Below are 16,125 nucleotides of genomic sequence, written 5' to 3'. Positions count from 1 at the left end.
TACTTTTTTGTCCTTCTTTCACCATTATATGGGTTGGTCTGGACTGCACACCCTAATTCTAAACATAATGTGAGGTGCTACCAAGCTGGGACTTGTAGTACTACATTGAAAACAGAGAAAATGCAAGTGCACACTCTAAGTACTAAACACTGCTAATCGGAACAATTATAATAAACTCTGCAATTTAACATAGCGTAAAATGGATGTGCTTAGCATAGTATGGGCCCACCTACCATGACCAGGTGACTTCATCAGGTGGGTCCCTAACATTCCTAAGGTTTAAGTGCAGAGCATGGGACCCCCGGGCAAGCAAAACACAACCCCCCCAAGGCATCATACTAGTGAGAGGTAGCTAAAGTGTTTAAAGGTGTTACATTAGTAAGAAGTAACAGATATGTGTTGAGTGTTATATAGGTAAGTGGTAATAATTAGGATGTTAAAAAGAGTTACATTAGTAAAAAAACAATTTAGGTGCTAAAAAGTACTAGATTGTTACAACGTGACGTCCTGAGGCAGCCCGGCCACACCAACCCAGGGGGTCCCACACCCAAACTCATCCCTAATACTGATTTATTATATACATTTATCCAGGACTTACCATTCCTAGTGCCTATTCCAATATGCAATGTCCACTTCATGTTAAATTGCAGAGTTTATTATAATTGTTCTGATTAGCAGTGGTTAGTACTTAGGTGGTAATTCAGACCTGGGGGGGTCATTCAGACCTGATCGCAGGCTAGGTTATTTCGCTGCGCTGAGATCAGGTCACAACTGCGCATGCGTATGCACCGCAATGCGCAGGCGCGTCGTACAGGTACAAAGCGGATCGTTGCTGAGCGATGGATTTTACGAAGAATCCATTCGCACAGCCGATCGCAAGGAGATTGACAGGAAGAGGGCGTTTCTGGGTGTCAACTGACCGGTTTCAGGGAGTGGTTGGAAAAACGCAGGCGTGTCCAAGCGTTTGCAGGGCGGGTGTCTGACGTCAATTCCAGTCCCGGACAGGCTGAAGTGATCGCAGCGGCTGAGTAATTCCTGGGCTACTCAGAAACTGCACAAAATGTTTTTGTACCGCTCGGCAGCACATGCGATCGCACACTTGCAAAGCGAAAATACACTCCCCTATGGGCGGCGACTATCTGATCGCAGCGCTGCAAAAAAAACCTAGTGAGCGATCAGTTCTGAATTAGGCCCTTGATCGTAGCAGCAAATTTGTTAGCAGTTGGGCAAAACCATGTGCACTGCAGGGGAGGCAGATGTAACATGTGCAGAGAGAGTTAGATTTGGGTGTGGTGTGTTCAAACTGATATTTAAATTGCAGTGTAAAAATAAAGCAGCCAGTATTTACCCTGCACAGAAACAGTAGAACCCACCCAAATCTAACTCTCTCTGCACATGTTACATCTGCCCCACCTGCAGTGCACATGGGGGGTCATTCAGACCTGATCTCAAGGCTGCGTTTTCGTACAGCCTCAGATCAGGTCTAAACTGCGCATGCGTATGCAGCGCAATGCGCAGGCGCGTCGGTCCGCAGCGACGGGGAGTGCTGGGCAGCGATGGGATGGTGCGAAAAAAGCGATCGCACGGGCGATCGCAAGGAGATTGACAGGAAGAAGGCGTTTGTGGGTGGTAACTGACCGTTTTCAGGGAGTGGTTGGAAAAGCGCAGGCGTGTCAAAGCGTTCGCAGGGTCGGTGCCTGGCATCAATTCCGGTCTCGGACAGGCTGAAGTGATCGCAGCGGCTGAGTAAACTCTGGACTGCGCAGAGACTGCACAAGATCAGTTTGTACAGCTCTGCTACACATGCGATCACACACTTGCACAGCAAAAATACACTCCCCTATGGGCGGCGACTATCTGATCGCAGCAGTGCAAAAATCGCCTGCTAGCCATCAGGTCTGAATTAGGCCTATCGTTTTGCCCAACTGCTAACAAGTTTGCTGCTACGATCAGGTCTGTATTACCCCCGTAGTGTGCACCTGCATTTTCTCTTTCTTCTTTAATCATTGCATTGGTATATTGGAGATTTGCATGCAAAGTAGTCGAGCAAATGGCTGTTACATTTTATTAGTATTTATTTATTACTGTATCATTTATAATGGCTGTGGTCCCGCTGAGACACGCCGTACTCAGGGTGTGTTTATATAGGACGGTCACAAGACTTTGTAAGCGCGATGTACTACAGTCATGTTTGACCTGTAGAAACGAATCACTCGTTTCTTGGGTGTTGAAATTGTCCCCTTTCCGGTCTGCCTGCTGCAGATGTGTCTTCCCTCAAATAGCTGAATTTACTCCACTGCTCACGTCCGATGTAATGAAAACCATGTGAAATGGACACAACTACAGGATACAGACCCAGGGGGAGATGTATCAAACCTTAGAGAGAGATAAAGTAGCAGTCAATCAGCTCCTAACTGCCATGTTACAGGCTGTGTTAGAAAAATGACTGTGATGAGCTGATTGGCTGGTATTTTATATCCGTCCACTTTATCTCTCTCCAAGGTTTGATACACCTCCCCCTCAGTGAGGGTAAGTGACTTGTACACATGTGGCCTTCCCTCGGATTGTATGGGCTGTGATCAGTGGATATGAGTCAGGTTCTCTTTTAGGTCCGCCTCATGATGTCACTATGGGGGTAATTCCAAGTTGATCGCAGCAGGATTTTTTTTTAGCAATTGGGCAAAACCATGTGCACTGCAGGGGAGGCAGATATAACATGTGCAGAAAGAGTTAGATTTGGGTGGGTTATTTTGTTTCTGTGCAGGGTAAATACTGGCTGCTTTATTTTTACACTGCAAATTAGATTGCAGATTGAACTCACCCCACCCAAATCTATCTCTCTCTGCACATGTTATATCTGCCTCCCCTGCAGTGCACATGGTTTTGCCCAATTGCTATCAAAAATCCTGCTGCGATCAACTTGTAATTACCCCCTATACTGCTATAGTCTTGTCACATGTTTATTATAAGCAACCAATAAGGTTATAGCTAGTATTTTACAAGCACATTCCAGAAAATGATAGGTAGAAGCTCATTGGTTGATATGGGCAACTTCTCGATTTGTCCACTTCTCCACTTTTTCTGAGGTTTGATACATTTACCCAATAACCCAAATTAATAAATTATTTTGTTTACAACTGTTTACTTCATAGAAGTTTCCCTATATTATATCTATCTGGGCGTTGGCAGGAGGCGTGTTTCCTGATTGGCTATTCGGTTCCCTGTATTATATCTATCTGGGCGCTGGCAGGAGGCGTGTCCCCTGATTGGCTATATGGTTCCCTGTACTATATCTATCTGGGAGTTGGCAGGAGACGTGTCCCCTGATTGGCTATACGGTTCCCTGTACTATATCTATCCGGGCGTTGGCAGGAGGCGTGTCCCTGATTGGCTATTCGGTTCCCTGTATTATATCTATCTGGGCGTTGGCAGGAGGCGTGTCCCTGATTGGCTATACGGTTCCCTGTACTATATCTATCTGGGCGTTGGCAGGAGGCGTGTCCCTGATTGGCTATTCGGTTCCCTGTATTATATCGATCTGGGCGTTGGCAGGAGACGTGTCCCCTGATTGGCTATACGGTTCCCAGTACTATATCTATCTGGGCATTGGCAGGAGATGTGTCCCCTGATTGGCTATACGTTCCCTGTACTATATCTATCTGAGCGTTGGCAGGAGGCGTGTCCTCTGATTGGCTATTCGGTTCCCTGTATTATATCTATCTGGGCACTGGCAGGAGGCGTGTCCCCTGATTGGCTATTCGGTTCCCTGTACTATATCTATCTGGGCATTGGCAGGAGACGTGTGCTCTGATTGGCTATACGGTTCCCTGTACTATATCTATCTGGGCATTGGCAGGAGACGTGTCCCCTGATTGGCTATACGGTTTCCTGTACTATATCTATCTGAGCGTTGACAGGAGGCGTGTCCTCTGATTGGCTATTCGGTTCCCTGTATTATATCTATCTGGGCACTGGCAGGCGGAGTGTCCCCTGATTGGCTATTCGGTTCCCTGTACTCTATGTATCTGGGCATTGGCAGGAGACGTGTCCTCTTATTGGCTATTCGGTTCTCTGTACTATATCTATCTGGGCACTGGCAGGAGACGTGTGCACTGATTGGCTATTCGGTTCCCTGTACTATATCTATCTGGGCATTGGCAGGAGACGTGTGCTCTGATTGGTTATACGGTTCCCAGTACTATATCTATCTGGGCGCTGGCAGGAGACGTGTCCCCTGATTGGCTATACGGTTCCTTGTACTATATCTATCTGGGCATTGGCAGGAGACATGTCCCCTGATTGGCTATATGGTTCCCTGTACTATATCTATCGGGGCACTGGCAGGAGGCGTGTTCCCTGATTGGTTATTCGGTTCCTTGTACTATATCTATCTGGGTGCTGGCAGGAGCCGTGTCCTCTGATTGGCTATTCAGTTCTCTGTACTATATCTATCTGGGCACTGGCAGGATACGTGTGCCCTGATTGGCTATTCGGTTCTTTGTACTATAGCTATCTGGGCACTGGCAGGAGACGTGTGTCCTGATTGGCTATTCGGTTCCTTGTACTATAGCTATCTGGGCGTTGGCAGGAGACGTGTGCCCTGATTGGCTATTCGGTTCCTTGTACTATAGCTATCTGGGCACTGGCAGGAGGCGTGTCCTCTGATTGGCTGTTCAGATCCTTGTACTATATCTATCTGGGTGCTGGCAGGAGCCGTGTCCTCTGATTGGCTGTTCAGATCCTTGTACTATATCTGAGCGCTGGCAGGAGGCGTGTCCCCCGATTGACTATTCTTCTCTTCTCGTTGAGACACAGGCGATGGAGAGCAAGCTTCTGATTGGTGGAAAGAACATCATGGACCACACGAATGAGCAGCAGAAAATGTTGGAGATAAAGAGACAGGAGATTGCTGAGCAGGTGAGACCAGGGAACAGCCTCAGTATGATAGAGGGTATCCTATCCCCATGGAGGTTACTGTGTCCACAAGGGCTTCCGATACGTGCTCTCTCGGTGTGCTGCTCGTGGTATAACCCAATGTACTAAGTGTTCATTCATATTACAGCTGACATCTCTATGTGCTAATGGCTACGGGCCAGACACTAATTAACATGTGATTTCCTGTCTGGGGCTCACGCAGCCAGCTGCTTACACATTGCTATACACCAGCTGTGCTGATAATATACATACATGGAAGCACTTCCAGGATATTTCTTCCCGCTTACATCCCAGGAAAGTGGATGCAGCCAGGGACTCTTACTACAGCGCCATTCTCCCTACTATCCAATCAATTACAAAATGCGAAACGCGTCTGTCTCATATCCTGTATTCCAAGCCTCCGGTTTGCGGTCTTCACCGTATAAATGACCCCAATTCATTACACAATTTTTAAATGACATCAGAAACTGCAAAATAAGGTCTACCATTGGCAATGATGCTGGATATACTGTATTACAGATTGAGCATCCCTTATCCAAAATGCTTGGGACCAGAGGTATTTTGGATATGGGATTTTTCCGTATTTTGGAATAATTGCCTAGCATAATGATATATCATGGCGATGGGACCTAAATCTAAGCACAGAATGCATTTATGTTTCATATACACCTTATACACACAGCCTGTAGGTAATTTTAGCCAATATTTTTAATAACTTTGTGCATTAAACAAAGTGTGTCTCCATTCACACAATTCATTTATGTTTCATATACACCTTATACACACAGCCTGAAGGTCATTTAATACAGTATTTTAATAACTTTGTGTATTAAACAAAGTTTGTGTACATTGAGCCATCAAAAAACAAAGGTTTCACTATCTCACTCTCACTCAAAAAAGTCCGTATTTCGGAATATTCCGTATTTCGGATATTTGGATATGGGATACTCAACCTGTATATGATAGCAGCTGTTTTTGTAGCACAGCTAAGATGAATTCAGCCAAATTAATAGGCACACGTCCATTCACCATTCACACTCAGATAACCATATACTCTGTAATCTTCATGTATCAGTAACTTGCAGTTGCAATGTAGAAATCTCCATCTTAGGAGCTGATTGGCTGGTACTTAATCTCCGTCCACTTTTTCTCTTTCGGAGGTTTAGTACGTAGACCTCTGTGTCAGTACATACATGGAGACATGCCTACATCGTATTATACTGAGCACATCCATACAGGGTACACAGGCGTGACGTGCCTGAGCACTGGTCCTGCTGGGTGCCTCCTTTATATGAGCAGCCGTATCTGCCTCTCTGTGATCCAAACATCTGGGGAATATATATGGGTATGACAGTAACCCTGTGTAGGGCACATTAATAGGGGTCATTTCATTACATACTGCCCCCATGGGTGCTGGGTATATGGCGGAGTAGAAAGCAGTTGGGCCACATTATAACCTTATAATAAACCACCTGTCCTCCGTCTCTCCCACTGTGCAGAAGCGCCGGGAGCGGGAGATACAGCAGCAGGTGCTCCTGAGGGACGAGGAGACTGTGGAGCTGAGGGGAACCTACACCTCTCTGCAGCAGGAGGTGGAGATGAAGACCAAGAAGCTGAAAAAGGTGGGGAGACGGGTTTGTATCATGCTCGAATACACGTATACTCTCTCACTATACGTACTGCACGAAATCACACATTAATGACTCTGCAATCTTCCAAATAAAGATAAGGATGGAGGGTAAAAAAGAAATACTGCCATCAGAATGGCAGACGCTGTTATCTGGATGGTAGTGGTTATCTTATTACTTTCTGGCCATGGTTATGTTACAAAGATTTCTTGTGCTTGTAATCTGTGATTTTGTGTATTTATATTTTTGTGTGTATGACATTTATATATGGGATTATATACAGGATTACATACAGGACTTTATACACAAGAGTCCTCCTCCTCTTCCTCCTCTTCTTCTTCCTCCTCTTCCTCTTTTTCCTCCTCTTCCTCTTCTTCTTCTTCTTCCTCTTCTTCCTCTACTTCCTGTTCCTCTTCTTCCTCTACTTCCTCTTCCTCCTCTACTTCCTCTTCTTCCTCCTCTTCCTCCTCCTATTCCTATTCCTCCTCCTCCTCCTATTCCTCCTCCTCCTAATCCTTCTCCTCCTATTCCTCCCCCCCTCCCTTGAAAATGTTATTATTTGTGCCGGGCACATGTGGCGCAGAGATGTGGAGGTACAGGGGTTATATAGGCAGACTGCAGTGCTAGTAGTACGTAACATCACTTTTCACTATCTGTGCGCAGACAGGCCCGGCGAGGCTAGGTGACAATGTTCGTTACAGAGGGAGAGGTGTACCAAATCTTCCAGAGAGAATCATGGAAGAAGTTGCCCATAGAAACCAATCAGCTTCTGGTTATCATTTATCCAGTACGTTCTATAAACTGATAAGCAGAATCTGAGGCTTCTCATTGGCTGGGAGAAGGTGGGCGTGTCTATCACCCACACTATGCGCCGTTCCTGCACAGAGCAGATTATAAATCGTCTCTCTTTTCCAGCTCTACGCCAAGCTGCTGGCTGTGAAGGGGGAGATCCAGGACCAGCATGACGAGTACGTGCGGGTGAGACAAGACCTAGAGCAGGCGCAGAACGAGCAGACGCGGGAACTGAAATTCAAGTGAGTGAGAGAGTCTCTTCCTCAGGACGAGGTCCGGTGGCTGAGCTCTCACCTGTACTGTCATAAATACTGTATTGCACAGATATGCAGACAATTGTCTATCAATGCTAATCGATTCCGCTGCTGCCACCGCGTAGCCCATTTCATAGACAAATGCAGGTGGGGAAGGGGGGGGGGGGGGGGAGAGGGGTGTTTCCAGTTACCCAGAACCACCCTTCCCCACAGCCTGGCCAGCAGCCACTATATGCAGTATAATGAGTGGAATGGAGCTACTGCACATGGGCTGGCGACAATCGCTCTAATATCCAACATTTAGAAACCCCCTCCAGAAACCCTGCGTTAGCCCCTGCATTCACTACGATGTCTCCATGCCTTGGGCCTGGTTGAAGTTGATGGAGGCACTGCCCCTTCTTTACATTTATGATCAGAGTGGAGGTAACTGTCAATCACTTGTGGTTTCCCACTATTCAGTCATTTGTTTTCTGTGCAAGGGTCATGCCCGCTCACGCCTCCCTGGTGGTAGAAAAGGGTATTGCAGGAATCTTCCGCATTACTCGTGGGGAAACACACAGGACGCAGAGTGGCAGCGGGTGGAAGATTAAGCTAGTCGCCCGGCATTAGAAGACAGTTTGATGCGTGCTATATACTGTGTGTACATACATGTCATTAATGTCTTACATCACTCTAGCTGCAGATCTGTTACGGCGACTGATCTACAGGACGTGACATTGAAACCTTCGCTCTTATTATTTTACACTCAGGTATTTGATCATTGAAAACTTTATCCCTCCGGAAGAGAAGAACAAGATCATGAACCGGCTTTACTATGACACTGAGGAGGACCAGTGGAAGTTTCAGCCTCTCGTACCTCCAGGAAAGTAAGTTCTTCCCCTATCCTCCCAGCAGTTCATCTAACTTATATGACCATGTCTCGGGAATTCCTATAAGACACAACCACAGCTTATACAGGGTAGAGAGGCTGGCCACATTAGGACAACTTCCGCTCACTGTCGCGGTTACTGCGTCCAATATCATTCGGGTTTACAGCATTGGGTGATTCAGGGGGAGAGGTACTAAGTCTTGGAGACAGATAAAGTACCAGCCAATCAGCTCCTAACTGCCACGTTACAGACTGTGTTTGAAAAATGGCAGTTAGGAGCTGATTGGTTGGTAGTTTATCTCTCTCCACTTTATATTTCTCTAAGACTTGGTACAGACTAGATGGGCCAAGTGGTTCTTATCTGCCGTCAAATTCTATGTTTCTATCTACCCCTTAGGGTAAAGGGATTATTCTGGAAATGAAAACGCAAAAAAGAAAGTCTTACCCATCGCTTAGTATGTTACCTGGACCCTCCAGCTGTTACAGGAGGTTGCCTTTTTCCTATAGATGATGCCAAACACGACCAGAAGGCACAATCAAAGGCAGGATGAAACCCTGAGGGTAGAGGATAAATTGGCAGAAATATAATTTACTATATAATATGAGTACAGGATGAAACCCTGAGGGTAGAGGATAAATTGGCAGAAATATAATTTACTATGTATGAGTCCAACATCAGTCTTGAAGACCAGAGATAGTAGTGGAAGTGTTACTCATAGCAACCAATAAGTTTCCACCTATTATTAATCAAGTACATACGATAAAAAGGCACTACAATCTCATTGGCCGCTATGGGCAACACCTTAGGTCTGATACACCTCCGCCTACTCCACGCTACTTGTATCTTCCCTGTGAGTCTGGCTTATTAGTGACATGTTACTGGTTGTCCTCCCCAGCGGAAGCGCCAGCACGATGAAGAAACGCCCGTCCTCGGCTGTCGGATACAAGAGGCCCATCAGCCAGTATGCTCGGGTTGCCATGGTGATGGGCTATCATCCCCGGTACCGGGTAAGTAAACCTGTTAATTCTGGGTTCCACTCCTGATATGCTTCACATTACATTGTTTTAACTACTTTTGAGACTGTTCTAACATTTTGATGTAAAGTTGCTACCAGTAGTCACCAGCCTCCAGGATCTCCAGTGACAATGGTTATTGCTGATCAGATGTCTACCGATATTAGTCCTAGGCCAATATTTACTAAAAATCCGAGTTTGTCCGATTTGTGTTTTTTTTTTCTAAGTCCCAACACGGGAATTCACTAAGCACAAATCTCGGCAGTGTTTGGACTATTCGTAATGGTTTGAATGACAAAGGTCAGAAATACGAATGAATAGACCATTGGTCAAACGCGGCTGTTATTTCATACAATACGGGTATTCACTATTCATTCGTATTTGGGTGTTAGTCTCTGAGTGCTCAACTGCGGGTCTATTTTTTTGCGATTCGTTAAAAAAAGCAGCAAAAAAATAGACCTGCTTTTTCCAGGCGAGTTTGGATAACCATGCACGGATCAGTGAGATCTGTGCATGGTTATCTATGGGAAAGGGTCTGTTTACTGTAAAAACGTGAAAAAAAAATTGCGTGGGGTCCCCCCTCCTAAGCCAAACCAGCCTCGGGCTCTTTGAGCCGGTCCTGGTTGAAAAAATATGGGTAAAAAATTGACAGGGGTTCCCCCATATTTGATCAACCAGCACCGGGCTCTGCGCCTGGTCCTGGTGCAAAAAATACGGGGGACAAAAAGCGTAGGGGTCCCCGTATTCTTTGAACCAGCACCGGGCTTTACTAGTCAGAGAGATAATGCCACAGCCGGGGGGACACTTTTATATAGGTCCCTGCGGCCCTGGCATTAAATCACTAACTAGTCATCCCTGGCCGGGGTACCCTGGAGGAGTGGGGACCCCTTAAATCAAGGGGTCCCCACCCTCCAGCCACCCAAGGGCCAGGGGTTAAGCCCGAGGCTGTCCCCCCCCATCCATGGGCTGCGGATGGGGGGCTGATAGCCAAGTGTAAAATAAAAGAATATTGTTTTTTTGCACAAGAACTACAAGTCCCTGCAAGCCTCCCCCGCAAGCTGGTACTTGGAGAACCACAAGTACCAGCATGCGGGGGTTAAACGGGCCCGCTGGTACCTATAGTTCTTCTGCAAAAAAAATACCCAAATAAAAACAGGACACACACACCTTGAAAGTACAACTTTATTACATACATTCCGACACACACATACTTACCTATGTTCAGATGCCGACTCGGCCCACGTCTCGACGTCGATTCCAGGGTACCTGAAAATAAAATTATACTCACCTAAATCCAGTGTGTCGTGTCCTTTTTTAATAATCCACGTACTTGGCAAAAAAACAAACCGCATACCCGATCCACGCACTGAAAGGGGTCCCATGTTTACACATGGGACCCCTTTCCCCGTCTGCCAGGACCCCCCCTGACTCCTGTCAAAGAGGGTCCCTTCAGCCAATCAGGGAGCGCCACGTCGTGGCACCCTCCTGATTGGCTGTGACCTCCTGTAGTGTCAGTGAGGCTGTGCAGTGAAGATACAATGTAGCGCATAGGCGCACCATTGTATCTAATGATGGGAACTTTGCGGTCAGCAGTTGACCGCGAGTAACCTCAACCGCTGACCGCAAAGTTCCCATCATTGGATACAATGGAGCGCCTGCCTATGCGCTACATTGTATCTTCACTGCACAGCCTCACTGACACTACAGGAGGTCACAGCCAATCAGGAGGGTGCCACGACGTGGCACTCCCTGATTGGCTGAAGGGACCCTCTTTGACAGGAGTCAGGGGGGGTCCTGGCAGACGGGGAAAGGGGTCCCATGTGTAAACATGGGACCCCTTTCAGTGCGTGGATCGGGTATGCGGTTTGTTTTTTTGCCAAGTACGTGGATTATTAAAAAAGGACACGACACACTGGATTTAGGTGAGTATAATTTTATTTTTAGGTACCCTGGAATCGACGTCGAGACGTGGGCCGAGTCGGCATCTGAACATAGGTAAGTATGTGTGTGTCGGAATGTATGTAATAAAGTTGTACTTTCAAGGTGTGTGTGTCCTGTTTTTATTTGGGTATTTTTTTTGCAGAAGAACTATAGGTACCAGCGGGCCCGTTTAACCCCCGCATGCTGGTACTTGTGGTTCTCCAAGTACCAGCTTGCGGGGGAGGCTTGCAGGGACTTGTAGTTCTTGTGCAAAAAACAATATTCTTTTATTTTACACTTGGCTATCAGCCCCCCATCCGCAGCCCATAGATGGGGGGGACAGCCTTGGGCTTCACCCCTGGCCCTTGGGTGGCTGGAGGGGGGGGACCCCTTGATTTAAGGGGTCCCCACTCCTCCAGGGCACCCCGGCCAGGGGTGACTAGTTAGTGATTTAATGCCAGGGCCGCAGGGACCTATATAAAAGTGTCCCCCGGCTGTGGCATTATCTCTCTAACTAGTAGAGCCCGGTGCTGGTTCAAAAAATACGGGGGACCCCTACGCTTTTTGTCCCCCGTATTTTTTGCACCAGGACCAGGCGCAGAGCCCGGTGCTGGTTGATCAAATATGGGGGAACCCCTGTCAATTTTTTCCCCATATTTTTTCAACCAGGACCGGTTCAAAGAGCCCGAGGCTGGTTATGCTTAGGAGGGGGAACCCCACGCAATTTTTTTCTGAATTAAAAACAATTAAAACACCTTTTTAATGTACACAATGAAGCCGAGCACGGATCTCACAGATCCGGCCGGGATTCCTTGTGTTTTGTCAGGCAGTGTTTTACTCATCACTCCCGTAAAACACTGCCTGACATTACGAATCACATCGACATCGGAAAAAACGAATGTGCAAAACTTGTCAGCTTAGTGAATGATCGTATCAGGATTCAAAAAGTTGCAGTAAAATGCACCCGATACCATTCGAGTTCAAACACCCTTAAAAACTGCAAAAACATGAATATTAGTAAATAAACCCCCTGGTGTCTACACGTGACCTGCACTTGTCATGTAATAACTGTACCGGTTCTTCTCTCATAGGCTGAGAACATCATGTTCCTTGAGCTGGACCTGACACCTCCGGCTGTGTTTGAGATGGACTTCTCTAAGGATCGGGTTGACCAGGACCCACGAGCTTTGCACCTTGAGCGGCTTACTCGCCTGGACAGTCTGTTGGAGCGCCCGGCTGCCGCGCGGGTCAGGAAGTCCAGGTCTTGGTGAGATGTACTCTTTGAGATAGGATATTTAGCCCACTAGCCACATAATCATAAAACCCAGAAAACATGGGACTTCTGATGTCAACACTGGTTTTTCCAGCTCAATAGATTCTCCCTAGGCACCTTAGTGACCTATGTCCAGGTTGTTCTAACCGGTTTATGAGTGGAACGGGAGGTACAATAAAGCCATGGATTCTGAATTATAATCATGAGCTAGGAAATGTGTTGATAGCTATTGCTGTACTTTCTTATGATACTGTAAGACTGTGATTACCACCACTTACAACTGTGTTTCTGCCTACAGGTGTCAGCAGCCTAGACCTCTGCCGTCGTCAACCACCCATATCTCCTTGTCCTCGAGCAGCCAAAGGCACCCCCTGTCCCCTACCCACGAGTGACAGCCGGCTTACTTGGCAGCTCCACCCACGCACATTAACCTTTATGCCAGGCTTTGCTTCCAACAGAATGAGGAGTGGACACTGGGATCTCCCCACTATCGTTCCTCTGCCTAATCTCTGCCTGGAGATGAAACCTCAGCCGTGGAAGATGTAAAGTCTTTTATTTAATGAATTAACATATTTATTTATTTATTATTTCCGTGGAAAGTCCACGTCTCTGGGGTTTCCAGCACATTTTAGCTTGGGATGTTATCCCAGTGAATCTGGGCGTTTGCTTGGAGGAGAGAAAATAGGGATATTTTGCCACTTGATTGAAGTACAACGTTCTGCTACCTGGATGCAATCACAATGGTTTTTTAAGTCACTTTACCTGATAGAGGACTCACTATACACTGTACTTATTGATCAGGTAATGCGGCATTTAAGCCTCTGTTTGTCTTTTAATTACTCACCGACGTCTCTGCTCACCAGGACTGGTAGTTTGCATTCTCTTCTCTTGTAGGCTGCGTGGTCCAGCTTATATGAGGCACAAATGATTCCTGTCTTGAATTTATCTGGGGCTTCACACTTCAAACATCAGTGCCTTAACACAAAGGCTTCACACCCCCACCGCATGTCTTCTGATAGAGGCGTTCAGGTACAAGACTTCAGAACTGTGTAAAGAAAAGATGTCTTTCCCAATGGACAAGTCTTTCTTCTCCATCGTGGAACGTTAGTACTGGTTTGATTTTAGGTCGGGTAGAGAAGAGGTCAGTCCCAACAGATAAGTCTTTCTTCTCCATCATGGAACGCTATTATTGTTGATCACTTTGAAGAAAAGATGGCAGAGCCCATGGACAAGGCTTTCTTCTCCATCATGGAAATGTTTTATGGGTTGAATATAGATGGCAGTCCCCATGGACAAGTCTTTCTTCTCCATTATGGAAAGTTATTTACTGGTCACACTTGGTCATCAAGCCTTTGTCCCGATGGAATGTTGTCAATGCAATTTTTTATCGGCTCCACTTTCTGTCATGTGGCACTAGATCAGTTACCACTGTTGGGTAGTCAAAAGGGTGCAAGGTGGTGGTATCTCAGTGTTGAAAGTTGAAAACAGATCTTCTGTCCTTACTATCAAGATATGACCGATTCACCAAGCGGGATCATACAAGGAACATGGAGACGCCTTCAGGTCATCGCCAGAACTGGACATTGCTATATAAGGAGGAAGGGACAGCGGAAGTTGCCTATCCAACAGAATGCAATGTTCAATGTAAAACTATACCGGCATGGAGATACAGAGCTGTACACACATTCAAAGCAGAAATGTTTAAACAACTTTATCCTTTTTTTATTACTTGAAATGAATGGGGTTTTCCGTTGCACTTTGTATGGTATAACCACTAGAGGAGGCAGAGTGCACACTGTCCTGGGCATGTTGTGTTTCCAAGAAATATAATGTTCTGTAGGCTCACGATGGGACGTCTCCAATCATCTGGGGATTAGTGCGACATTGTGCAATAATCTGACTATTTCTATGCAGTAACGAAACCACAGCGGAGCTAGGCAACTCGTGTCTCCCCGACAGTAGTAGGACCACAAGTCCCAGCATGCTCTGCCAGCTCCCACAATAGCCGGTGAGCAGCAGGTTGCCTATCTCAGCTCTATTGCCCAGTTGTGTATATAAAGTACCCAAACCGCTAATGTCTCCACCATGTTTCCCAGCCTACACAAGGCTCCTCTTTGGAGAGATGGTAGACTTGGTTCCGCACCCATGAAACGCGTGGTGTATAGTACATTTTCATAGCTTAGCTGTTGCATGTGCCCCTCATGTAACTATTCCTCCTGAGCAGTAAATGACAGGACCACTCACTATAAAACACAGGCTGCTTCCTACAAACAGCCAACTCATACTATTATCCACAGCATAAGAACCAAGTCCCAGATCTGGACAGAATTAAATATGGAAAAATCATTTATCCTGTATCAGCAGAATCCCTATACACATAGGACACTACTTGCGCACTTTCGGAAGCCACAATTGTGACGCAGAAACTAGTGCGCAATATATCACAAGGACACAACGTCATGGACTGGAAACGGTTCTGGGTCTTGTAGGATGTATTTCATATTGGGTTAGGTTGTGTTTACGGTTTAGTGCAATACTGTGTGTTGTAAGTTATCCAAAACCTGTCTTAGGACCGAGCAGTGGACACGAAACAAGCTACATACCTATATATAAAGGAACAGGCCTTATACCCCCACCGTCACAGCATTACCTGGCTGGAGGGTCTCTACACACCGGGTGGTACTGAGCTTATAAATATATGTGGAATAAAAATTATATGACAATGTAAATGCTTTGGTATGGATGACTAATTAAAGGACTACTAAACCCCAAAACAGATATTATAAGTTATGAATCACAGGCATGGGGGCAAAATACACTGATCACAGTCTACCTGCATTTCACTCCCGTCATAAAGTGATATATTAGTCCCACCCCCATTACAGATGGCTGTAGCTCCTCCCACATCCTAATGTCTGGAGAGGATTTGAGGTGGGAGAGCTGAAACCGCAGTCAGCTGACATCGCTGGTCCCGCCCCTCTGTGTGACACCGCCAAACCACACAGTGCATTTGTGCAAAGTAATGCTGCAAAGCTGCCAGTCCTTCTGTGTCTGCTCCGCGCGTTCCGCACTTTTCACAGGAGACGCGCCACAGGGCAGTGAGTCAGGGTGTGAGAGACATATTTAGTACACACACTTGTGCTCTGTCTTTGGTGCCGGCCAGTGCCATGTGTAATATTTAGGTATTGCATATGATATATCCTGCTAATAAATGGAGCTGTGTTGCCCCCCCGCCAACCTCTCAGAGATAATGGTAAATTTTGGAGGTAATATCTCGTATGGGCTAGATTTATCAAGCCTTGTAGAGTGATAAATAGCACGGTGTGTACTATACAGCCTGTATTTATCAGGATATAAGTGCTGACATAAATACGGGGCACATTCTCTGCACCCACTCTCCCGTATATTCAGGCCATTACACGTCTCTGTGACACCGGGCTG

The 16,125-nt window shown here is 46.4% G+C and overlaps 1 protein-coding gene across 1 annotated transcript in view; it reads left to right on the top strand.

Annotated features, from left to right (window-relative positions):
- Positions 1 to 15,458, top strand: part of KIF3C (kinesin family member 3C) — a 54,536-nt gene extending 39,078 nt beyond the window's left edge. The window contains exons 2-8 of the mRNA XM_063914966.1: positions 4,816 to 4,917; positions 6,435 to 6,557; positions 7,479 to 7,597; positions 8,359 to 8,475; positions 9,374 to 9,485; positions 12,503 to 12,678; positions 12,983 to 15,458. Of these exons, the coding sequence (XP_063771036.1) occupies positions 4,816 to 4,917; positions 6,435 to 6,557; positions 7,479 to 7,597; positions 8,359 to 8,475; positions 9,374 to 9,485; positions 12,503 to 12,678; positions 12,983 to 13,076 (843 nt within the window). The 3' untranslated portion in view covers positions 13,077 to 15,458. The remainder of the gene's footprint in view (positions 1 to 4,815; positions 4,918 to 6,434; positions 6,558 to 7,478; positions 7,598 to 8,358; positions 8,476 to 9,373; positions 9,486 to 12,502; positions 12,679 to 12,982) is intronic.
- The last annotated feature ends 667 nt before the right edge of the window (positions 15,459 to 16,125 follow it).

Source organism: Pseudophryne corroboree, chromosome 4 (assembly GCF_028390025.1).
Source record: "Pseudophryne corroboree isolate aPseCor3 chromosome 4, aPseCor3.hap2, whole genome shotgun sequence".
In the NCBI taxonomy this organism is placed as follows: Eukaryota; Metazoa; Chordata; class Amphibia; order Anura; family Myobatrachidae; genus Pseudophryne; species Pseudophryne corroboree.
This window is presented reverse-complemented; position numbering and strand designations above follow the sequence as displayed.